The sequence below is a fragment of the Prionailurus bengalensis genome, chromosome C1, assembly GCF_016509475.1.
Source record: "Prionailurus bengalensis isolate Pbe53 chromosome C1, Fcat_Pben_1.1_paternal_pri, whole genome shotgun sequence".
Taxonomy (NCBI): domain Eukaryota; kingdom Metazoa; phylum Chordata; class Mammalia; order Carnivora; family Felidae; genus Prionailurus; species Prionailurus bengalensis.
In genome coordinates this window covers 75,913,942-75,938,166 of record NC_057345.1, presented here as the reverse complement: position 1 = coordinate 75,938,166, position 24,225 = coordinate 75,913,942, and the positions used below count along the sequence as shown (strand labels likewise).

The 24,225-nt window shown below is 39.7% G+C and overlaps 1 protein-coding gene across 1 annotated transcript; it reads left to right on the top strand.

Annotated features, from left to right (window-relative positions):
- The first annotated feature begins 560 nt into the window (after positions 1 to 560).
- Positions 561 to 20,488, top strand: LOC122480748 (guanylate-binding protein 6-like). The gene is made up of 11 exons (XM_043575522.1): positions 561 to 726; positions 9,021 to 9,237; positions 10,463 to 10,590; positions 12,191 to 12,300; positions 12,502 to 12,698; positions 14,553 to 14,798; positions 15,680 to 15,960; positions 16,665 to 16,877; positions 18,609 to 18,711; positions 19,034 to 19,227; positions 20,224 to 20,488. The coding sequence occupies exons 2-11, from the start codon at positions 9,048 to 9,050 to the stop codon at positions 20,449 to 20,451; spliced, it is 1,890 nt and encodes a 629-aa protein (XP_043431457.1). The 5' UTR covers positions 561 to 726; positions 9,021 to 9,047; the 3' UTR covers positions 20,452 to 20,488.
- Positions 20,489 to 24,225: the final 3,737 nt, after the last annotated feature.

The window sequence follows — 24,225 nt, the reverse complement described above, 5'->3', positions numbered from 1 at the left end:
AGGTGATGGGGATAAAGAATACACTTATTGGGACGACCACTGAATAACATACGGAACTGACGAATCACTACATCAAAACTAACATAACACTGTATGTTTACTACACTGGCACTAAAATTTAAAAAAATAAGTAAAATTAAAAATATATTAGTCAAGAAAAGAAAAGAAATTCTAAAAGGTTTGTTCATTTTGCATGGACACTATATCTTGGGGAACATATTTAAAATGTTAAAAGCTCTCCACTAACAAAAGAACCCAGGAATTCCCACTAAGAGAAAAACAGTTGAAATATTCTTGTTTTATACAGCTTTGCTGACATTTGTGTCATGAATTTTCTGTTTTTCCTGTGTGCTAAGGAAACTTAAGCCAAACGAGAGAGACATATGGAGAACAGAGGCCAGGAAAACACTCCAACATGGGGAAGACAAAAGGAAGTTGATGGAGTGTGTTTACTAAAAAGCCTGACTGTTGAGTAACTGTGGGGTTTCCCTAACCCCATCTCATCATGCACCAAACAACCATATTCACGCCTGAGGCTACTGATTCAGGGTGCCTGAATCGCTTTTACTTTCAATTTCAGTTTTAACACATGATTAAAAGAGTAGCAATGTCTAACTTCCTCAGTTTTTTCAAGCTTTTATAAAGGAGGGACAGAAAGGTGAAGGATCAAGTGAGCAAGCAACGAGCAGCTGAGAACTCTTCTTGGACAGTAGTGCTGAAGAGCAGGTATGCACATCTTCTTTCATATGCAACGTTGTCTTGAACTCAGGACCTGATTTCTGGTTCAAAGTGACAAGGGAGGAATGAGCAGGAAGGGCAGGTTGCCTTTTGTCTGGCCCATAGGGGTCTGTGGCTGGCTTTAGTGTTGGGGTAGCTTAGCTTCTCCGTTTGAAACAGTAGCAGCTGCAAAGTGACAGCCAGGCACACCGTGTCTCCCTGAATGTGCTGCTTCCAGAACAATGTCAGCCAAGGCAGCTGCAAGTAGAGTGGGCCAAGCCCCCATGGGAGCCTCCCTAGTTTATTTTTATCAGGCTCTGTAACAGGCATTAGAATCCATAGGACAAGATAGTGCCCATCAAGGAGCTTCTAGGCAATGATAATCTAAAAGAGATAGTTTCTCTCTAATCTTTCTATTAGTCATACGTAAGAAAGCTTGAGACTGAGAGTTCTGTTTAGTCTCCATGTAGAAATAAATTCAGTTCCCACATCACTGGTCTTTATTAGTTAAAAATAACTATCTTGTCAAGTCTGTCTGTCTCTGTTGCCCTCTGATGTTTGTTGGCTTATTTTTCACAGGAACATCAGAGTCACCTGTACCGTTTGGTAAATGTGTAGAATCTGGGTGTAATGGTATTTTTTTAATGCTTTATTTTGAGGGGCAGGTGGGGTGGGGGGAGAAGGGTAGAGAGAAAGGGAGACTGAGAATCTCAAGCAGGCTCCGTGCTGTCAGCGCAGAGCCCGATTTGGGGCTCCAATCCATGAATTGTGAGATCATGACCTGAGCCGAAATCAAGAGTCCGATGCTTAACCAATTGAGCCACTCAGGTTCCCCTAGAATCTGGGTTTAACAATTTCTTCAGATGATTCTTCATGTACATCGAATTTTGAAAACCAGTCCTGAACAGGATCCAATGGCTGTTCATTTGAAATTACAAGTTCTGTGGCTCATTCACAGCTAAGAACCCACACACCTGTTTTCATAACGTTGTTCGATAGTTCCCATCACATCTTCCTCAGCTTCCTCTAATCTTCACTCGAAAGAGGGGACTGTAAGTTTCAGTCGTTAGAATGGAGCTATTTGAGGCGGGCATTTTACTTCCACATTCTCTGCTCCCCACACTGAAGAAGCAGACAAAAGGAAGTGGTACAGGGCAGCCTGTTTGAACTTGCCTACTGTTTTGATCCGACAAAAAATTTATATGGTGGCCTTGTTTCTTAGTAATCTAGAGTTTACAGAGCATGTCGAAATGCATAGCCCAATGGACCAAATTGCTCAATGCAATTGTTATAATCTCCATTTATTCAGCAAACGTACACTGAAGTCCTATTTTGTGCTGCATGCTATGCTAAGATAAAAGCTTATGGCATCTAGTTTAATTATCAAAATATCCTCTAGGTTGGACCTATAATTGTATTCCCATTACCCCTATAATTGTCTTTAAAAACTTAAGTATAGCTAGGTGAGGCTCCTTGTTTAAGGGCCCATAAGTAGTATATGACAGAGTTGGTGTTAGATGCATTTTGAATATGTGACATATTAATATAAAACTGAATATTTGAGACATTTGAATATTCATCATAGCATGCTTACACATTCTGATTATGAAAAATATCTAGATATTATCAACTGAGAAAAGGAAGTAAAATTGAAAAAGAACAAAGGCCTTTATTTGTGGTCTCAGAATTGCAATTTGGGGAGCACAGTTTCTTTTCTTTTTTTTTTAAATATAATTTATCAAGTTAGCTAACATTGAGTGTGTACTTGGTTTTGGGAGTAGATTGTGCTCTTGGTTTTGGAAGTAGATTCCCGTGATTCATTGCTTACATACAACACCCAGTGCTCACCCCAACAGGTGTCCTCCTTAATACGTATCACCCATTTTCCCCTCTCTCCTGCCCTACCCACCCCCCCCAATCAGTCCTCAGTTTGTTCTCTGTATTTAAGAGTCTCTTACGGTTTGCTTCCCTCTCTGTTTGTAACTATTTTTCCCGTTCCCCTCCCCCATGGTCTTCTGTTAAGTTTCTCAAGTTCCACATATGAGTGAAAATATATGATATCTGTCTTTCTCTGACTGACTTATTTCACTTAGCATAATGCCCTCCAGTTCCATCCATGTTGCTGCAAATGGCAGGATTTCATTCTTTCTCATTGCCAAGTAGTATTCCATTATATATATAAACCACATCTTCTTTATCCATTCATCAGTTGAGGGACATTTAGACTCTTTCCATGATTTGGCTATTGTTGAAAGCACTGCTATAAACATTGGGGTACATGTGCCCCTATGAATCAATACTCCTATATCCTTTGGCTAAATTCCTAGTGGTGCTATTGCTGGGTCGTAGGGTAGTTCTATTTTTAATTTTTTGAGGAACCTCCGCACTGTTTTCCAGAGCAGCTGTACCAGTTTGCATTCCCAACAACAGTGCAAGAGGGTTCCCATTTCTCCACATCCTCACCAGCATCTGTTGTTTCCTGAGTTGTTAATTTTAGCCATTCTGACAGGTGTGAGGTGGTATCTCATTGTGGTTTTGATTTGTATTTCTCTGATGATGAGTGATGTTGAGCATGTTTTCATGTGTCTGTTAGCCATCTGGATGTCTTTGGAAAAGTGTCTGTTCATGTCTTCTGCCCATTTCTTCACTGGATTATTTGTTTTTCCAGTGTTGAGTTTGGTAAGTTCTTTATAGATTTTGGATACTAACCCTTTATCCAACATGTCATTTGCAACTATCTTCTCCCCTTCCGTTGGTTGCCTTTTAGTTTTGTTGATTGTTTCCTTTGTAGCACAGAAGCTTTTTATCTTGATGAGGTCCCAATAGTTCATTTTTGGGGAGCACAGATTCTAAACTGACCAGAAAGGTGTCCTGCTCATGTGGGAAAAGCAAGGGGTTTTTACAGGAAAGAAGGAAGAGGTAATTATATGATTTAGATAAAGAAGAGAAGAGGGAAAAAAAAAAACCCTAATTTGGTGCTGACTGGTTAAGCTGCTTCTGATTACTATCTTGTTCATTAGGTTATTGGTGCTATCACATGAAACTGTCCCTGGTATGTATTAACTTTACTATCCTCATATGATCTAAATGCCAGTTGCTCTATTGAAATTTTATGAGCAATTGCTTGAAAACTATTGCCACTCTGGCCCAATTAGAGAGTTCATTATTTGGAAAAGAAAATGGAGCTTCAAAATGGAGCCTCTTATGTCCAGACATTTTATACAATTCTACAATATCATTTAAAAAAATTGACTATAATGCAATAAAAAATATGCCAGGAGATTAAATTGTACTTTTAGTATTTAATTTTTTATATTAAACTTTACCTTGAAAAACAATTACAAGAGAATCCCATGTATCTTTCACCTAGATTTATCCACTGGTGACATTTTGCTAGATTTGCTTTATCTCTCATATACATATATGTCTCCCTATATAATATAAAATTACATTTACATTTTTATTTTTATGCTTATTCATAGGAGTAATTTGCAGAAAACCTGACCCTCTCAGCTAAGGACTTCGGCCTGTATCTCTTAAGATTCAGGACATTCTCCTGCCTTCCCTTTTTGAATTTTTTTTTTTCAATGTTTATTTATTTTTGGGACAGAGAGAGACAGAGCATGAACGGGCGAGGGGCAGAGAGAGAGGGAGACACAGAATCGGAAACAGGCTCCAGGCTCTGAGCCATCAGCCCAGAGCCCGACGCGGGGCTCGAACTCACGGACCGCGAGATCGTGACCTGGCTGAAGTCGGACGCTCAACCGACTGCGCCACCCAGGCGCCCCTGCCTTCCCTTTTTGAAAGGGAGGCTACACTCTCTAGACTGACCTCATTCCACTCCCAACACTTGTCAATCTGTAGACAAAAGATGAGCACATGGGTCACACGAAAGCATTGGAGAGCACATTTTGTTATGTGATGATGATGAGAAAGCTACCATAGGTTACAGATAAAGGACTTTACAGGATAATCAATGTCTTTGAGGAAGAATATTCTGTCCGGTAAGTGGCTGCAGTAGCATGGACAGAAAAATAGACTGTCCAGTGTTGCTTTTTAAAAACTTTAAAATTGTGATACAAACATATTTAACATAAAATTTCCCAATTTTACCATTTTAAGAGTATTGTGCAGTGACAATAAATACATTCTCATTGTTGTGCAACTATTACCACTACCCATTTGCAGATATTTTTATCATCTCAAATGGAAACTCAGTACCCTTTAGGCAGTAACTTCCCATACCCTCTCCCTTAGGCTCATGGTAAACACTATTCTACTTTCTGTCTTTATGCATTTGACTATTTTAGGTACCTCTTATTAGTGGGATCATATAGTACTTGTCCTTTGTGTCTGGCTTATTTCACCTAGAATAACGTCTTCAAGGTTCATCAGTGTTGCTACATGTATCAGAATTTCATTCTTTTTACAGCTGAAAAATATTCCATTGTATGTATATGCCACATTTTGTTCATCCATCCATCCCTTGATGGACATTTTCACCTTTTGGTTATTGTGAATACTGCTGCTATGAACATTGGTGTACAAATATCTGCTTAAGTCCTCCCTGCTTTTAATACTTTTGTCCATACACTCTGAAGTGGAATTGCCAGTTCAGATGGTAATTCTATGTTCAACTTTTAGGGGAACCACCAAAGGGTTTTCCACAGTGGTTGTAACCATTTTACATTCCTACCAGGAATGCACAAGTGTTCCAATTTCTCTGTATCCTGGCCAGCACTTGTTGTTTGATGGGTTTTTGGTTGGTTGTTTGTTTTTGTTCTCGTTTTGTTAAATAACAGCCACCTTAATGGGTGTGAAATTGTCCTTTATTGTGGTATGATTTGCATTCCCGTGATTAGTGATGTTGAGATCTTTTTCATGTATCTATTGGCTATTTGTATATCTTCTCTGCAGAAATGTCTGAGTCCTTTGCCCATTTTTGAACTGCATTGTTTTTGTTGTTATTATTGAGTTGTAAGAGTTCCTACAGATTCTGGATATTAATCCCTTACCAGATATGTGACATGCGGTTCTTCTCTCTTACTCTGTGGTTGCCTTGTTACTCTGTTGATGGTGTCCTTTGATGCACAAAAGTTATTAATTTTGATAAAGTCCTATTTACCATGTTTTCATATTTTGATCATGCCTTTGGTGTCATATCCAAAAAATCATTGTCAAATCCAGTGTCATGAAGGTTTTCTCCTGTGTTTTCTTCTAAGACTTTTTATAGTCTTAGCTCTTATGTTTAAGTCTTTGATATATTTTGAGTTAAATTTTATATTTGGTGTTAAAGAAATGATCCAACTTCATTCTTTTGTGTGTGAATATCACATTTACCCAGCACCATTTGTTGAAAAGACTGCGCTTTCCCCACTGGATGATCTCAGCATGCTTGTCAAAAATCATTTGACCATATATGGGAGAGTTTACTTCTGGTCTCTTTGTTCGATTCTATTGGTCTGTGTGTCTATCTTTATGCCACTGTGACTGGACCAATTTTGTTTACATCTCATTTTCCTGATTTACCTTAGTTCTTTGTGGTTTCCTTTAGCCTTTTGAGCATATTTAAGAAAATTACTTTAGTCTTTGCCTAGAACACATGCAATGCTTGTGTTTCTTCAGGGATGTTTTCTGCCACATTTATTTAAATCACTTTCTTTGAATGGGCCATATTTTCCTGTTTCTCTATATGCCTTGTGATTTTTGTTGTTGCTGTTGAAAACTGGTCATTTATAGAAGAAGCTACCTTCTCCATTTTTTTGCATATTGGTTTTGTGCCAAGGAAATCTTTTGCTAATTAGCGGGGTCTTGGTCTTGAACCTTAGGAATAACCTAGGGAGAAATCTTAAAGTCTTTTTGGTCTTTTCTGAGCATGCATCTTCCCTGAGCGTTAGTGTGGCTTTTTTCAATTTTCTCAGATACATGCTGCTTTTAAATGTCTCAATTTCCCTCAGAATCTCCCCTTGGGGCCTTTTATGGTCTATTGTTTGTCTCCACCCTGAAAAGGAAACAATTCTACTTCTCCTCTCAACACTCTATTCTCACTACTTCACTTCTGGTCACATGTATGGGCAATTTTCCACACCAAGCAACTGTGATACAAACTGTCTGAGGTCAGTGCATGCCCTACAGGTTAAGGTCTCAAGACTGGCCCTACTTCAGATGACAATTGCAAGTCCAGGGTGTAACGTGTGCTCTGACTGGCTATGTTTGCCATCCCTACCCCAGGCTCAATGATTTGGTAAAATAGCTTATAGAGCCCAGGAAAAAGAGTTTACTCAATAGTTTACTGGTTTAGAAAGAGAGAGAGAGAGAGAGAGAGAGAAAGAAAGAAAGAAAAGAAAGAAAAAACGAAAGAAAAGAAAAAAAAGATGGAAGGAAGAAAGGAAGGAAAGAAGGAAAAAGAAAAAGGATACAACCCAGGAAGAACAAGACAAAAAAGCTGCATAGGGCAAGGTATCAAGGGTGTGAAACATCCATGCTCTCTGGGAACACCACTCTCTGAGCACCTGCACATGTTCACCAACCTAGAAGCCCTTTAAGCCCCTTCAGCTAGGGTTTTTTAATGGAGTCTTCACTAAATAGCCACAATTGATTAAATCATCAGCCTCCGGTGATTAGCTCAAACTTCAGGCCTCCTTTCCCCTCCCCTGGGAGATGAGGCTGAAATTTCTAACTTTCTAGTCACATGCTTTGTTACCCGAGCAACCAGCCTTTGGGGTTTTCCAGGGTATCTCCAAAGTTACCTCATTAACGTAACCTTGGGTGTGGTTGAAAGGTGCTTGTTATGTATGACAAAAGACAACTTCTTTCACCTTCTTTACTCTGGGACTATTTTAGGAAGCAAAGACAAAGGAGCAGATATTATAACAAAAGATACTTCATCACTTGGGAAATTAAAAGTGTTTTGGAAGCTGTGTCAAGAGCAGGGACAAAGACCAAATATATACTTATTATACATCGGAATATCACACACTCATAATATGTTGCCAGAGGGGTCCGCAGGTGAATCTCCAGCAGCTTTCCCTAGCAATGCCCATTGCTTCTCCTTGCCAGAGATCCCAATTAGGTGAAACAAAGACCAGTAGTCCTTCAGGCAGCTTGGAACAGATTAGAACATTATAAACTCAGTGTGTTCTGTTCCATCCAGTCTAAAGGAGGGAGATATGAACTGAACTATTGCCTAGGATGGTCTGTTTTATGTCTTCATGGGTGATCTCTTGCCCCAGGCAACTGCAGTTCCATCTCTCTGCAGCTTTCGTGAGCAATGCCCATGAAATCAATGCCAATGCTTCCTTCCATCTGACATCCAAGTTATACCACTACATCCCCATCCTCTGCCCCTGCCTGAGATCCGTGTGAGATGAACCAGAGACCTGAGGAGGTAGCCCCCAGACAGATTAGAACACTGTGAACAAAGTCTGCTCTGTTGTCTCTGGGTCAAGGGAGAAAATTGGGAACTGGGTTACCACCCCTTCCAGACCAAGACTATACCACACCGGGGACAGTGTGGGCCAAGGGCAAGCAAAAACACCACAGAATTTCCTACCATTTTTAATGTGGCATTTTCTTGATTGGGTGTTTGCTTGGTTGCTTTAGGTCTTTCACTGTTTTCACAGAACTACTATGAAGTTATTCTAGCCAATATTTTGATTATTTTTTTTCAACGTTTTTATTTATTTTTGGGACAGAGAGAGACAGAGCATGAACGGGGGAGGGGCAGAGAGAGAGGGAGACACAGAATGGGAAACAGGCTCCAGGCTCTGAGCCATCAGCCCAGAGCCCGACGCAGGGCTCAAACTCACGGACCGCGAGATCGTGACCTGGCTGAAGTCGGACGCTTAACCGACTGCGCCACCCAGGCGCCCCTATTTTGATTATTTTTGATATCTCCTTAGGGAAATAAGAACTTAGAGCTTCCTAGCTTGCCATTTTGCTCAATTGTCTAGGCTTGATCCTGGCTGTATGACTTACTCAGATTTTGTGAGACATATTTATCTTATTTGCAAAGTGGGCACAATAATTGCTAACTTGTAGGTTCTCGGAAGTATCAATGAGGCTGGGTATGTGTCACAGGGGTTGGTATATTGTAGGCCCTCAGTACATAGTAACAATGGCTTGAATTCTATTATTACTATTGAAGCAAAATTTTGGAGTATACCCTATGTTTCATCACTAATGTTAATTGTAGATTACATTTTGTCCCATAGAAAGTACAGAAGTTTCACCTACTCCTATATTGATGGATGCTTTTGGTAACTCGAAGTCAGAAAATGACTCTGAAATCTTATTTCTACTAGGAGACTTTTCCAGGTTGGCAGGTTGCCATGGCATCTGGACCCAATATGATGGCCCCCATTTGTCTGGTGGAAAACAACAATATGCAGCTGTCAGTGAACCAGAGAGCTATACAGATTCTTGAACAGATTTCTCAACCAGTAGTGGTGGTGGCCATTGTAGGACTGTATCGTACAGGCAAATCCTACTTGATGAATCGTCTCGCAGGACAGAACAGAGGTGAGTGTTGTATTGAGTCTGGGGCAAATTGATTAACTCTAGCTATATCTCAGATCCTTATTTTTCTTCCCCAGTCACAAGAAAGGAGAACCAAACTCCTCTCAATAAACCAAACTTCCAATTCTAATTCTCACCACTAAATTACTCTTATTATAATTACTCTTATAATAATCTGTTATCATACTGTTTTACTGCTGTTGAGGAAAATCTCTCCTGGTAATGCTCAGGATCCTACCTTCTTTTACCTGACCAAATACTGGGCTCTTATAATTGTATCTCCTTTCTCTCTTGAAACATACTTTCTTTTTTTATGGGATATTCCCATCAACATATAAACATGTTTGAATATCTATTGAGGAGGGGTGGAATCAGAAAAATGTTCATGGTTAGCTCAGAAGGCTGACCTACAGCCTACCTAGTTTCAATAAATATCAAATGTGTACTGGCTGCTACATTCTTAAAGGGTTTCATGACTGCCTGTTCGTCTCACCCATACTTAATATTGAACTGAATGACAAGCCCCAGAAAATCTTGTGAAAGTTTTATGAGTTGAAATTCAAAGAAACATTTATGATCTAATACTCCCTGCGTGTCCCCTCCCTCGTGAACACTGAGCATATAACCACCAAGTTCACACCGCAAAAATGTGGCTCTTTCTGTCCCTGGGTCCTGTCCCCATGCTCCATGAATGAACTTACTAAGATGCACCATAAAACTTCTCAAGAATTCTTTCTTGACTGTTGTGCTCAATGATCCTGCAACATCCATCATCTTAAAAATCTTTCCTAGATTTCACACCCCATTGTAGCTACCAAACCTCCTCCCCCCACCTCTTTTTTAATCACTTTGGCAAAAAATATGATCTCAATTTCCTTTTTCCACTTTTTATTCTCTCATGTTTCTCTTTAATCCACTGCTCTCTAGCTTTGCATCTCACCATTCTTTCAAAATGCTCCTGTTATGGTTATCAATGATCTCCACTCTTTGCTGATTCACGAATGCCTCTGTCTCCATCGTGAGCACTTGACTGGCATCATTCTTATAGTTAACGTCCCCTCCTCCTTGAAACAGAATGCCACACAAAGTAGGACATTCTTGAGGAACTCGAGAAAGAGCCATCTTATATGCTGGGGCACTTACATTACAGAACGTCTGACTTTGTGACCCTTTGGCTGTTCAGATTGTCTCCTGTCACTGTATGTTGCCTTCCGCCCTCCCCTTGCAGGTTTCCCTCTGGGCTCTACAGTGCAGTCTAAAACCAAGGGCATCTGGATGTGGTGTGTGCCTCACCCCTCCAAGCCAAACCACACCCTGGTCCTTCTGGATACTGAGGGCCTGGGTGATGTGGAAAAGGTAAGGCAGAGTGTCACACATAAATCCTTTTTATTCTGGATTTGCTCTTGACCCCTTCACGATATTTTATAATTTAACTGCTGTGATCTATTTGCAAAATCTAGAAATCCAAGTATAGTAAATGAGGCATGCTGGTTTGTTAGAATCTCACTTCTAGATAAGATATTAGATAAAATATTTTATTTCTTGGCACTGGGTGAATTATTTGATTACGTTTAAGGAATAATTATTGAATAGCTGAATGGCAGCCTCTTGGCTTACAACTATAGATATTTGTCACCACAGTAAAAGTCCTGCTCTGAAAACATCTTCAGTCCAGTTGAGAAGACCCCAAATATGCCGTCAGATTTAATAAAATATGATTGAGAAAGAAGCAAGTTGGAGACAGGAAAAAGTTGCACAGCAACGCAATTACTAACCTCTGTCAGTTCCATGGGAGTTATGTGGCTGCGATGGCTCTTTTGAGTTATCTTGAGTTAGGGCAAGGGTGCTGATAAATCACTAAAAGAGGGTTCTAGAAGCCTTTCTAATTAAAAGGAGTGGCATTTGGGAGCTGTCTTCCATCAGCACTCCCACTAGCTGGGAGAACAAGTCCTTCGATGTTATAAGGTGATCCAGGCAGCACACCATAGTTTGCACCACAGACTATTAAGCATAAGGGTGCCATGGCAGGAAAGAGGAAGAAACATCAGTTCCCTCCCAAGAGATGAAATATTTCTTTCTTTATTTTTTTTAATGTTTATTTATTTTTGAGAGAGATAACACAGAGAGAGGGAGACACAGAACCTGAAGCAGGCTCCAGGCTCTGAGCTGTCAGCACAGAACCTGACCTAGTGTTGGAACTCATGAACCGCGAGATCATGACCTGAGCCCAAGTCGGACACTGAACCTACTGAGCCACCCAGGCGCCCAGAAAATATTTCTGATGTATCTGCCAGATGAAATGTGTATTTGAGGTCTGGAGTTAAGAGTCAGGTTTACATTTCTTGTTGTGAACTGCCCAAAGAGCATTCTAGAATGCTCTAATACATCTAAGATGTAAGGTTACTAAAACTTTTTATATTGTCATCTTTGTTACATTCATTGTTACGGATGTTTGTCACCACTTTGAAATAGTCATCTTGAAAGTAACAGTTGCCATTTTCAAGTTTGCTTTTAAATATAAGAACAATGGGAAACATTCAGTAGCTCCCGATAAACACTTGTTGAATTTAACCGAATATAATTTGAATCCCCAGTTATGGCAATTATGGTGTATTTTATATAGCTATATATAAAATGAATAAATGAATTGAATACTTAATTGCATACCAGGTAATGTGCTAGTTTTTCTATATATGTTCCTTTATTTTCTCCAATTGAGGGAAAAGAAAGCTCTGTGAAGATTAGAATCTTTGTATATATGAAAAAAGTCACAATCACAAGGAATGTCTCTATAATTGTCAAAGTTGGTATCTGTATTTATGTCTGTTTTCAAAGTTATTTCTTTGCATGACAAGTATGTTAGCTGATATAATAAATGAGAGACTGACAAAATAAGTGTCTGAATGAATTTCTAACGAGCAAAGTCCTAAAACTCTTGCTCGAATGTGCTTTGCAGGGTGACCCTAAGAATGATTCCTGGATCTTTGCCCTGGCTGTGCTTCTGTGCAGCACTTTTGTCTACAACAGCTTGGGCACCATCAACCACCAGGCCCTGGAGCAGCTGCAGTATCCTTTAATGAAACAAAGCACCATGTTTCATTAGGTTTATGGGAACAGAGATCAAGTTAGTTTCTCCTTCCCTGCCACTTCGTTGCCTCTGGTGGACCCAAGGGGACCCAGGGCAAAAGGAAGTGTTCATAATAACTTTTTGTTAGAGAAATGTGGGAATTTGGGGTACGAACTTCTTCTTCCTTAACTGAGCCCTAGTTATGTGACAGAGCTCACAGAACTAATCAGGACAAAGTCCTCTCCAAAAGAGGATGGAACAGAAGATTCCACAGAGTTTGTGAGTTTCTTTCCAGACTTCATCTGGACTGTGCGGGATTTCACCCTGGAGCTGAAGTTAAATGATGATCCTATCACAGAAGATGAGTACCTGGAGAATGCCTTGAAGCTGATTCCAGGTATCAGAGCATGGCCTGGGTAGTGGGTAGTCCAACAGAGGGTGGGAGCTCTTAAACACAGACCATTATCTTTGGGGTTGCACTTGTGTTCAAGACCAGAATGGAGTCTATAGAAATGGTGACTTGAAGATGGGTTGAAAAGCTCCAGGGACTGGAGTTTAAGTTCACTTAAGAAAAGCAGAGCCTAGGCTAGGGTGAGATTATTCAACACTGATTTGTTCTTTAATCAATTGCTAATTTAGCTACCAGATTACAACGGGTGCTTAAACATTCCAAAGACCAGATACATGTACCTTATTTTGGCTTCTGTTTTTCTGTGTTGAAGAATACAACTGACTAGATGCTTGTTATGTGTGAAATTACAAGGAAAATCAATGTGTCACCATATACACAACATATTTCCATAAAAAATATACTTCACACAGATATTAATCTTCTCAAAGAAGGATATAATTTTCTAATGTCTGTATGAATATATCACATATAAAAATGACTATGTGTTCTAAATAAACCTGAAGAAGTTTGTCTTTTCAGTCTATGCCTTTTCAATATTTCTGATAATTATCAGAACATTCATCTTACTTTCTATGTCATAGTTTTCTCTTAATTCCCACATATTTATCCATGATCTAATTTTGAAATGATAAATTACTTGAATAGGTTACATTTATAATGATGTATATATCTCATTAAATCTTGAGAAAAATATCAATTCTGATTTATCCATTCTTGCTTTTGTTTTTCTTTTCTTTTTAATTTTTTAAAATGTTTATTCATTTTTGAGAGACACAGACAGAGCATGAGTGGGGGAGGGGCAGAGAGAGGGAGACACAGAATCCGAAGGAAGATCCAGGCTCTGAGCTGTCAGCACAGAGCCCGATGTAGGGCTGGAACTCACAAACCACGAGATCATGACCTGAGCCGAAGTCGGATCCCCCAACTGACTGAGCCACCCAGGCGCCCCTTTCATTTTTCTACTTATACTTCCCAAAACATTTAATGAGAGATTGCCTAGGCAGAAGAGCCAGGCTGTTAAATCGAGTGTGGTTCTTTACCTCAAGAAGTTTGTAGAGTAGTGTTGACATCCTAAAATTACATTTTAGTTACATGTATTCTTCAGAGGTTTTTGCTTAAAAAAAAAAAAGCTAACGTTGTACCAATTATTTTTAGCATCAAATGAGTTTTCCTTAAATAACCAGAGTGTCCTAATATGCCCAATACTTTTGTTCCTAACATTGCTCCATTATTCCTTGTACGTGGCTCTTGGTCCCACAGCTCAATTTCTACATTAGACCAAAAAGTTCCACTTGACCTTTCATTCTTTTAACCATACATTCAGTAAACACCTAATAAACAACTGCACTACCATTTTCAGGTCTGGAGTTACCAGCGATGGGCTTCTTTCACCTGGATCAGATGTCTCCCCAAATTTCTCTCCAGCGTTATATCATTAGTGTGAGTTTGCTGTACAAGGAAGTATTGAATGTCTATGTTAAAGGTGTTGTAAGCAGAGAAGACATAAACAATTCTTTGTTGTAAGCAAATAATTGAAATCCCTGTCATAAAAACCTTTAGCTCCCTTGAGGCACCTGGGTGGCTCAGTTGGTTGAGCATCCAACTCTTGATTTCAGCTCAGATCATGATCCCAGGGTTGTGGGATTGAGCCCTGCATCAGGCTCCATGCTGAACTGGGGCTTGCTTATTACTCTCTCTCTCTCTTCCCCTCACCCACTTGCACGCATGTGCATTCTCTCTCTCTCTCTCTCAACCCAAAAAAACAACAAAAAAAAACCCCTTTAGCTCCCTTGCATCAAGACTGTTCCCACAGTAATCTCTGTTGTTCTTATCCCTCAGGCAAGAATCCCAGAATCCAAGCATCCAATCTACCCAGAGAGTGCATCAGGCATTTCTTTCCAAAACGGAAATGTTTTGTCTTTGACCGGCCAACAAATGACACAAAACTCCTAGCCAATATTGAGAATATACCTGAGAATCAACTGGATCCTAAATTCCAGAAACAAGCAAACAATTTTTGTTCTTACATCTTCACCCAGGCAAGGACCAAGACTCTCAGAGAGGGAGTCATGGTCACCGGGAATCGTGAGTCTCTTTTTCCACCATTTCTATGGGGCTTAATATATGTTGAATATATTATATAATGTGTTTTTCGGCATTTTTGTTTGATTCTTTATGGAATTCTGGATATACATACATTCACACTCTATGAAGAGATGCGTGTATCTTATCATTATCTCACTTTTGGGGCTCTACAAACCCCTCTCCAAAATTGCACACTTTGTCACTGATATCTATGGCATCCACTTATTTGAAAGAATCCTTCTCTGATAAAAAAAAATTAATAACTAGGTATAAAAACAGAATGTATTGGGCACCTGGGTGGCTCAGTCAACTAAATGTCTAACTCTTGATCCCAGCTCAGGTCTTGATCTCAGGGTTGTGAGTTCAAGCCCCACATTGGGCTCCATGCGGTCATGAAGCCTAGTTAAAAACAAAACAAAAACAAAAAACAAACAGAATATACTGTATGGATTTTTTTTTTCCTCAAGGGAAGTCCTATCTGATAAGTGTTATTTGTTACTTAGAGCATCCCCACAAATCAGTGAAAATCCATTGGAAGCTTCAGAATTAGGAATAAATATAATCTGACTTACCTTGCCTCATCTATCTACCTATATAATTTTTTTGTTTTTAATTTTTAATGGGAAAGTATGTTTTCCAGATACCCTTTTAGTATGTTAGATGAAGGTAGATTTTTAAATTGTTTTGGCTGTGTGGCCTGGAAAACCATAAAAATTAAGAGTCAATAGGAAAACAAAGGTGAAGATAGGAGGCAGGGCTCCTGTGGGGGAAGCTGGGGGATGTGTATGCACGTACATGACTTCAGAAATGTAGTCTCAGAATCTGGGATCCTGTGGGGTGATAATTTGATATTTTTCCCTTCAATATCCTGGCTCATTCAGGGTTGAGAACTCTGGTGGTGACCTATGTGGATACCATCAATATTGGGGCGGTGCCTTGTTTGGAGAATGCAGTGACAACTCTAGCCCAGCTTGAGAACTCAGTGGCCGTGCAGAAGGCAGCCGACCACTACAGCGAGCAGATGGCCCAGCAAGTGAGGTTCCCCACAGACACGCTCCAGGAGCTGCTGGATGTGCATGCAGACTGTGAGAGGGAAGCCATTAGGGTGTTCATGGAGCGTTCCTTCAAGGATGAAAATCAGGAGTTCCAGAAGACTCTTGTGGTAATTTGTCTTAGTTTTTACTCTGTGGGTCCTTTCCCTTTGAAGGATGAAGTCTAGAAATACCTTTACTGACCCCATGGCTCATCTCTTACTCAAGGATAAAAAAAAATCTGGATTCTCATGAGAGAGTTTCAAAGGACTACATTTTCTTCTTTCTTTTTTTCTCTGAAAACTGAGGTACTTTATCTAGAAATCTCTCTGATTTCTGAAGCAATTATCAGTACAGATATCCTCCTGATCTGAATACTTCTATGGATTCCAAGCCTGCCCAGAAGACCCAAAAGTCATTCCTGGGCATGGATGCTTTCTGTGAACACAATCCCCTTGTCAGGAAGCAAACTTTCTCTTATCAGATCCTCATTCCAGGCCATTTTCAACTTACATTGCTCCTTGTTGTATCGCTGTATCATTGAAGATAAAATCACTGAATGCTACAGCTGCAAGGAACCATAGAAATTATGGTAACACAACTCCAACATTTCAGAAGAACCATGGAGGTTAAGAAACTTTCCCATAGTCTTGCAGGGAGTATTCAAGATTGTCAGTAAATCAAGTCTTGTGATTCCTGTTTTATTCCATGTCCTTTGCCAACAGAATGCTTTTCTCACGGACCACAGTTAGATCAATCCTTCTACCAGATTCTTTGGAATCTTACCTTTTCCATTCCTTTCTTCTGGTGACATCTCTCTACATTTCCCTTGTAGGAAATCATAAAGGATAAGAAGCAACATTTCTTGCAGCAGAATGAAGAAGCATCAATTAAATACTGCCAGTCTATGCTTGATCAGCTTTCAAAGGCCCTAATGGAAAATATTTCCATAGGAACTTTTTCTGTTCCTGGAGGGTACAAGCTCTACAGGCAAGCAAAGGAAAGTATTGAATGGAATTATTCACAAGTTCCCAGGAAAGGAGTGAAGGTGAGGAATAAGGGGAACATGGGGGAGCCTACAGAATAGAGTCACAGGGGTCTCCTGAAAATCTGAAAGGACAGCACCAGTTGTGGGTGATAAGACAGCATGGGGATATCATGACAGATTTAGCTTTTAAGGTCCACTATGTGTTATATACTCCTAAAGAGAGTGGAAATGCCCATTCCCAAGAAATGAGTATGGCTTTCTGGAATCCACACGAGATAGAAATTACTCATTTCTTCATTTAACAACATGACATTGAATATGCTAAGTGCTGACAATTTACAAGGTAAAGTCAGAGTCTTTGTACTTAAGTATGATCAAAAGTAAGAGAGAAAGTCAAATACACAGATAATTGCATACAAAGTTATAACCCATATGAACCTATGGAAACGGGCTACATGCGACTTAATCTTATACAGCCATAAAAAGTATGAGATCATGCCATTTGAGACAACATAGATGGACCTAAGGGATATTATGCTAAGTGAAATAAGTCAGACTGAGAAAGACAAATACCATATGATTTTGCTCATAAGTGGAATCTTTTAAAAAAGCCCACAAATGAATAAGCAAACAAAAAGCAGAATCACACCTGTAAACACAGACAACAAACTGATGGTTGCCAGATGGGAGGGGGATAAAGGGATAAGCAAAATGGGCAAAGGGGAGTGGGAGGTCCAGGCTTCCAGTTATGGAGTGAATCAGTCATGAGGATGAAAGGCACAGTATAAGGAGTACAGTCAATGATGTTGTAGATATTGTAACAACGATGTACAAGGCTGAAGGTAGCTACACTTTTGGTGAACATAGCATAAGGATAAACCTGTCAAATCACTATGCTCTACACTGGGAACTAAGGTAACACTGTGTGTCAACCACACTCAAATTAAAAAAGAGTAATAAACAAACAAATAAATAAATGCAAATGGGCTACATAGGTTGTGGTAACAAACAATAATAATTTAAAAATAATGATAATAATAATGCAACTAATATATATTAGACTGTTATTTCTTTTTTTTTAAAGCTTATTTATTTATTTTGAGAGAGAGACAGACAGAGAAAAAGGAAGGGGCAGAGAGAGAGAAGGAGACAGAGAGAATCCCAAGCAGGCTCTGTACCATCAGCACAGAACCCAATGTTGGGCTCAAACCCACAAACCATTAAATCATGACTTGAGCCAAAGTCAGATGCTTAACTGACTGGGCCACCCAGGTGCTCCTAGACTATTATTTCTTATAGCAATCATGTAAAGCTGTTTTCCTAGACTCTTTAGCTTAATCCTTCAAACAACCTAAAGAAACATCTACATTTATTGTCAATATTCTACAGATCTGAACTGAGAGGCACAGGCAGGTTAAAATAACTTGCCTAAAGTTAAAGCCAGCAAACCACAGAGGAGATCAACAGTACAAATTAGAGGCAACATTTCCCAGTGAGAAGGCAAACCTATAAAAGCAGCAGAGATTATGGATTTACAGAACTGAACATAGTTCTGACTGGCTGGAACCTAGAGTGGGTAGAAGGCAGCAGCATGGGGGGTAGACACTGGAAGGAGACAGGAAGCAGGAGATATGGAGAGTCTCTGGTCACACTACGGAGCTTGAACACTGTAGGGAGCCACCATAGAATTTTAAGCACGAAGCAAAAATGACATGGACATACATACTTGTTTTTGCAGCACTTATCTCTGTAGTGGAAATCTAAGTTCTTGTCTCCTTCTTGGTTCCTCAGGCAAATGAGGTCCTCCAGAATTTTCTACAATCACAGGCTTCGATAGAGAAATCCATCTGGCAGGCAGATAAAGCCCTTACCGATGGGGAGAAGGCCATAGCAGGTACGGGGCCGGGCTTGGCTCACAATGGCTTGGGTAGGTCCCTCTGTCAGGTGTGAGTGCAAAGCCTTCCTGAAACAAGGAGCTTCCTCTCCTTCTGTGGAACAACTCTGCTAAATCTATAAACAACAAGGAGAGTTGTGTTTGAATGTCAGCCAGATAGGGCCTTTACCCTAATATTCTGAAATGTGCTCCCAATGGTATGGACACGAGGAACGCAGAAATTTTCTGTCTTCCCTTCCAACTTTGTTTTGTCTCTGAGTTCAAGAGGGTAGAGATCAGTCTTCACCTAATTTTCTTCCCTCTTGGAACTTTCCTGGGGCAGCGGAGAGGGCCAGCAAGGAAGCAGCTGAGAAGGAACAGGAAGTGCTAAGACAGAAACTACTGGAGCAGGAACAGCAGATTGAAGCACAACAGAGGAGTCTCCAGGAGAACATAGCTCAACTGAAAGAGAAGATGAAGAGAGAGACAGAAAACATAATAAAAGAACAGAACATGATGTTGGAGCATAAGCTGAAGGTACGTCTGCCCATGGCCTTGGTGCTGCTTGATGGTCCTCCTGGTACCTCAGGAAAGGATGGGTGAAGGTTACAGGGAGCTCATGGAAGGAAGCATCATTGCCATTAATTGCTTGTGACTTATTAAAATCCTGAAACCTTTGAATTATTCTTCTTCTCCCTCTCCCTCTCCTTCCCCTCTTCCATCTCCTCCCCTCCTCTTCCCCCTCCTTTTCTATAGAAGCCTTTGAATTCCACTCTATATGTAGACTCTAGAGAGTTCAGGATGAGTATGGCCCCTCCAAGCTCTACAAATAGCATTTAGGGGTTTTAAAATGATCTCATGAGGCTTGATTAAACATATATTCAACCATATGATTTAATATGAGTAGCAACTGCTTTACCAAGATCACTGACAATTATCAGAAACCCTACTGCTACCCAAAGACCCTGAGGTAGATATATGCTGACATAAAACTATCAGAAATGTAAAGACTTAAAAACTCAGGGAAGTGACAGCTTCTAAATTTACTCTATTGTCTCTAAGTGTGGATAGTCTTCCCAATTTATCAAATGGCATAGGGAGGAAATCACTTATTGTCCATCAGAACATATTTATAACAGATTTCTAGAACAGCTTGTAAGTTCCCATCATTTCTACTATTTGGGTGACCATACCAACCCAAGTGGGACTGAGAACTAGTGCAATCAGACCAAGGGTACCTATCAATTGGCATTTTTTGGCTGAAAAATGTTACATTTGTCTTTGTGTCAGGTTTGGCATCCTAGCAAAACCTTAGTGGTGTGTGAATTTTAGAAAGGCTTTAAACTATGCTTCCTCTCAATGTTCAGGTCCAAGCCAGGGAGATATTCCTCATTGCAAAATTCTCCTTTCATGCTTGAGTAAGAAAGAAGAATTTTATGAGTAAAACATAGTTTGACCAAATTTTCAAATACAAAGTGCAAATCTTAAAAAAAATGATAATTTTAAAAGTTTTCCTTCTCGCCTTTTATTTAGGTCCAAGAAGATCTGCTCAAAGAAGGATTTAGAAAGAAATCTGAAGAGATGGATGAGGAGATAAGGCAGTTGAAACATACGATTGACATGACTAAAAATAATGAAGCTTCATGGTTTACACAAGCTTTAGACAGATTTGGCAGTGAGATCATTTCAATATTTGCTTCTCCTGTTAGAGTTCTTGATACTGTTGTGAGAACAGTGAGCTCAATTTTTAAAAAGAATTAGCTCTCCTTTTAAAGAAATTAAAGAATGTGGCTATATACTCTGGCCTATTTTTAGTGTGTATGCTTTTCACTTTTATTCAGCAAAGTTTCAAATATAAAAAGTACCTGCGAGAGGGTGGTGATGACTGGCCTGCATTAGATAGAATAAATGCATGTGCATTTTGATATAGCTATATCATTGAGAATTTAAAGCAATGGTCATTGTTGATGGAGAATTTAAAGCAATGATAATAAGGATACTCACTGGACTTAAGAAAAGAATGGAGGACACCAGATCTAGGATTTATAGATTTAGGAAATCTACATGTGCAAAATCCACTGAGGCATCATCTTAAATGGCAAAAGATTGCTAAATTAGATTAAATATCTATCTATACAAAGTGGTAGTATAAACTTAACATGTGTATACCCTGGGATACTAGATACTATGTAGTCAATAAATAAATTGATAGTGGAGCTCTATTTGTACAAACATAGAAAAATCTTGAAAATATATTGTAAAGAAGTAAGGTATGAGAGAATGCATATAATGTGTTCACCATGAAGAATGTATTATGTGTAGTCATACCTATGTACACATAGAATAGCTCTGGGAAATTTTTTAGAAACCCGTGTCATTCGTTCCTTCTAAGGAGAATTGAGTGGCATCAGGGTGGAAGAGACAGAGGCTTTTCATTATATACTCTATCTTTTGACTTTTATAAAGAAATCTTGAATCGCCATTTTATAAATTTTTTTTAAGGTTTATTCATTTTTGAGAGACAGAGAGAGACGGAGCATGAGCAGGGGAGGGGCAGAGAGAGAGAGAGGGAGACACAGAATCTGAAGCAGGCTCCAGCCTCCCACCTATCAACACAGAGCCCAATCTGGGGCTCAAACTCCTGAGCTGTGAGATTATGCCTCCCACCTGTCAGCACGGAGCCCGATATGGGGCTCAGATTCATGAGCTGTGAGATCATGACCTGAGCTGAAGTCAGACGGCTAACCAACTAAAGCCACCCAGGCACCCCTTTTTTCTTCTATTCCTCATTTACATGTTTTTTAAAAAATAGTTTGGGTATTCAATCTTGTAAAAGGCTTTTTGTGCATCATTTGGACAATCATTTTGCTCCTTTGTTCTGTTCACAGGGGTATATTATGATAATTTTTAAAATTTTGAGCTAACGTGATGTAATCTACATTTATAGAATATTTCATTAAAAACAGCAGAATAAACATTTTTCTCAAGCTCACACGCAACATTCATCACAGTAGACCACATAATGGGCTGTAAAGCACACCTTAACAAATTTAAAGGAATAGAAACATTACCATGTATGTCTCAGATCACAATGGAATTAGACTAGAAACCAATAACATAAAGATAGCTGGAAAATCCTAAAATACCTGGATGTTAAACAACACATTTCTATATCATACATAGGTCAAACAAGTCTCAAAAGAAATTTAAAAATGTTCTAAACAAAATGAAAACAAAGAGAGTGTGCGGGAGATGGTGGTAGAGTAGGAGGACCTGGGGCTCCCCTTGTTCCATGAATTCTAGATAACTATCACATCATCCTAAATAACCTGAAGTAGACCTGAAGACTGGAAGAAGAAAGTCTCATACTAAAGGTAGAGAAGAGGTCACCTTGAAGAAGGTAGTAAGTATGGAGATGGAGCCTGGGAGAGAACTGGCTCATGGCCACTGCGGTAAGGAGGGAGCTGCGATCTTGGAGACAGGTAAGAGACAGACTAGCACACAGGGGAGTAAAAAAGAAAACAAATTCCCAAGGCAATTGGCTTGGAAAGTAAGAGGGCCCAAATTTTATGAATTATTGCAATGAGTAGGGGCTCAAAGCCTGGAGTTTTAAACGTTGGCGTGCTTGACTCTGGGATACCTTGGAGGACATTGGGGCTGCTCTTGGAGAAAAAGCAGGGCAAACATCCCATAAACATATATTGTGAAAACAGTGATCTGAAGAGAGCCTGGGACATATGGTGGGGAGGTTAGTTACTCATCTCAGAGCATATCCCAGAGAGGCAGTATTCACAAAGATACCCCTCAGGGAACCAAAGAACTGGCAGGTGCCATTTCCCTCCCCTGCCCCTCAGCACAGACACAGAGCCACCTGAGGGAACCAGCATAGCACCAACACTCTTACCTAACTTGCTTACACCAAGTCCCGACCCCCCATGCTCCAAAAGAGCTGCCTTTCCCAGCCATGCTTGCTTCAGTTCCAGTGAGGCAGGCCCCCTTCCCCAGAAGACTGGCTGAAACCCATGTCAACACCGTTTGGTCTCAGTGGCCATGGTAAGTCTTGTTTCACAAGCAGACCAGAGCACACCTAGTTAAAATGCATCACATTCAGGCCAGGGACTAAACACTACCCATAATAGGCAAAGAGAGCCTCTACAGATGACTGACCTGAAGGATAAATCAGCCAGAACACAACAGTAGAGTGCACGTAGCACACATTAGAGACACTCCCAGACTGCCAGGCCCAGAGGAACAGGAGACACTACACTGTGGGGCACTACAGAACCTCTTCTTTATAGAGCTATCACCCTCAAGAATAGGGGATGTAGCTGAGTTTCCTACACAGAAACATATACAGAGATTTAGGCAGAGGAATTTGTCCCAGATGAAAGAACAGGACAAGACCACAACCAGAGATCTAAGCAAAATAGATACAAGTAACATGCCTGATGGAGAATTTAAAGCAATGATCATAAGAACATTCACTGGACTTGAGAAAAGAGGACACCAGCGAGACTATTAACACAAAGATAAGGAATAATACAGCAGAGAGAACGGGTTTAATAAACAAAATGAGAAACACGCTTCATAGGATGAACAGCAGCCTGGAAGAAGCAAAGGATGAATTGATGACCTAGAGGACAGTAATGCAAAGTAACCAAGCTGAACAACGGAGAGAAAAGAGAATTATGCAAAATGAGTACAGACTTAAGAAACTCAGTGATTCCATCCAATGTATTAATGTTCGTATTATACAACTCCCAGAAGAAGAGAGAGAAAAGGGGGCAGAGAATTTATTTGAATAAGTAATAGCTGAAAACTTCCCTAATGTGGGGAAGGGAACATATCCACACACGAGACAAAGATAACCCCCAATAAAATCAACAAAAGCAAATCCATAGCAAAACATATCATAATTAAAATGGCAAAATACGGGGGATAAAGAAAAAATATTAAAATCAGCAAGACAAAAGAAGACAATTACATAAAAAGGAACGCCCTCCCCCTCCCCCATAAGGCTATCAGTGAATTTTTCAGCAGAAACTTTCCAAGTCAGAAAGGAGTGGCATGATACATACAAAGTGCTGAATGGGAAAAACCTGCAGCCAAGAATATTCTATCCAGCAAGGCTATCATTAGGAACAGAAGGAGAGATAAAGCATTTCCCAAACAAAAGCTAAAGGAGTATATGACTACTAAATCAACCCTGCAAGAAATATTAAAGGAGACTATTTGAGTGGAAAGGAAAGACCAAAAGTGATAGTATGAAAGTACGAAACACAAAAGCAGTAAAAATGAATATTTCTATAAAAAATCAAAAAACTAAAAATAAAAGAATATAAAATATGACACAATATACCTAAAACATGGGGAGGAAAGGAGTAAAGAATGGGTTGAAACTTAAACAACCATCAACTTAATATATACTGCTGTATGTAGAAGATGTTATACACAAACCTAATGGTAACCACAATTCTAACAAAAATGCAAAGAATAAAGAGACATAAATCCAAATATATTACTAAAGAACACCAG

What these genes read in the sequence shown, in the direction of transcription:
- LOC122480748 (XM_043575522.1), top strand. Translation starts at nt 9,048, where the DNA reads ATGGCATCTGGACCCAATATGATGGCCCCCATTTGTCTGGTGGAAAAC. An exon ending in TCTCGCAGGACAGAACAGAG is followed by an intron (nt 9,238 to 10,462) that starts GTGAGTGTTGTA and finishes CTCCCCTTGCAG; the next exon opens with GTTTCCCTCTGGGCTCTACA. An exon ending in AGTTCCAGAAGACTCTTGTG is followed by an intron (nt 15,961 to 16,664) that starts GTAATTTGTCTT and finishes TTTCCCTTGTAG; the next exon opens with GAAATCATAAAGGATAAGAA.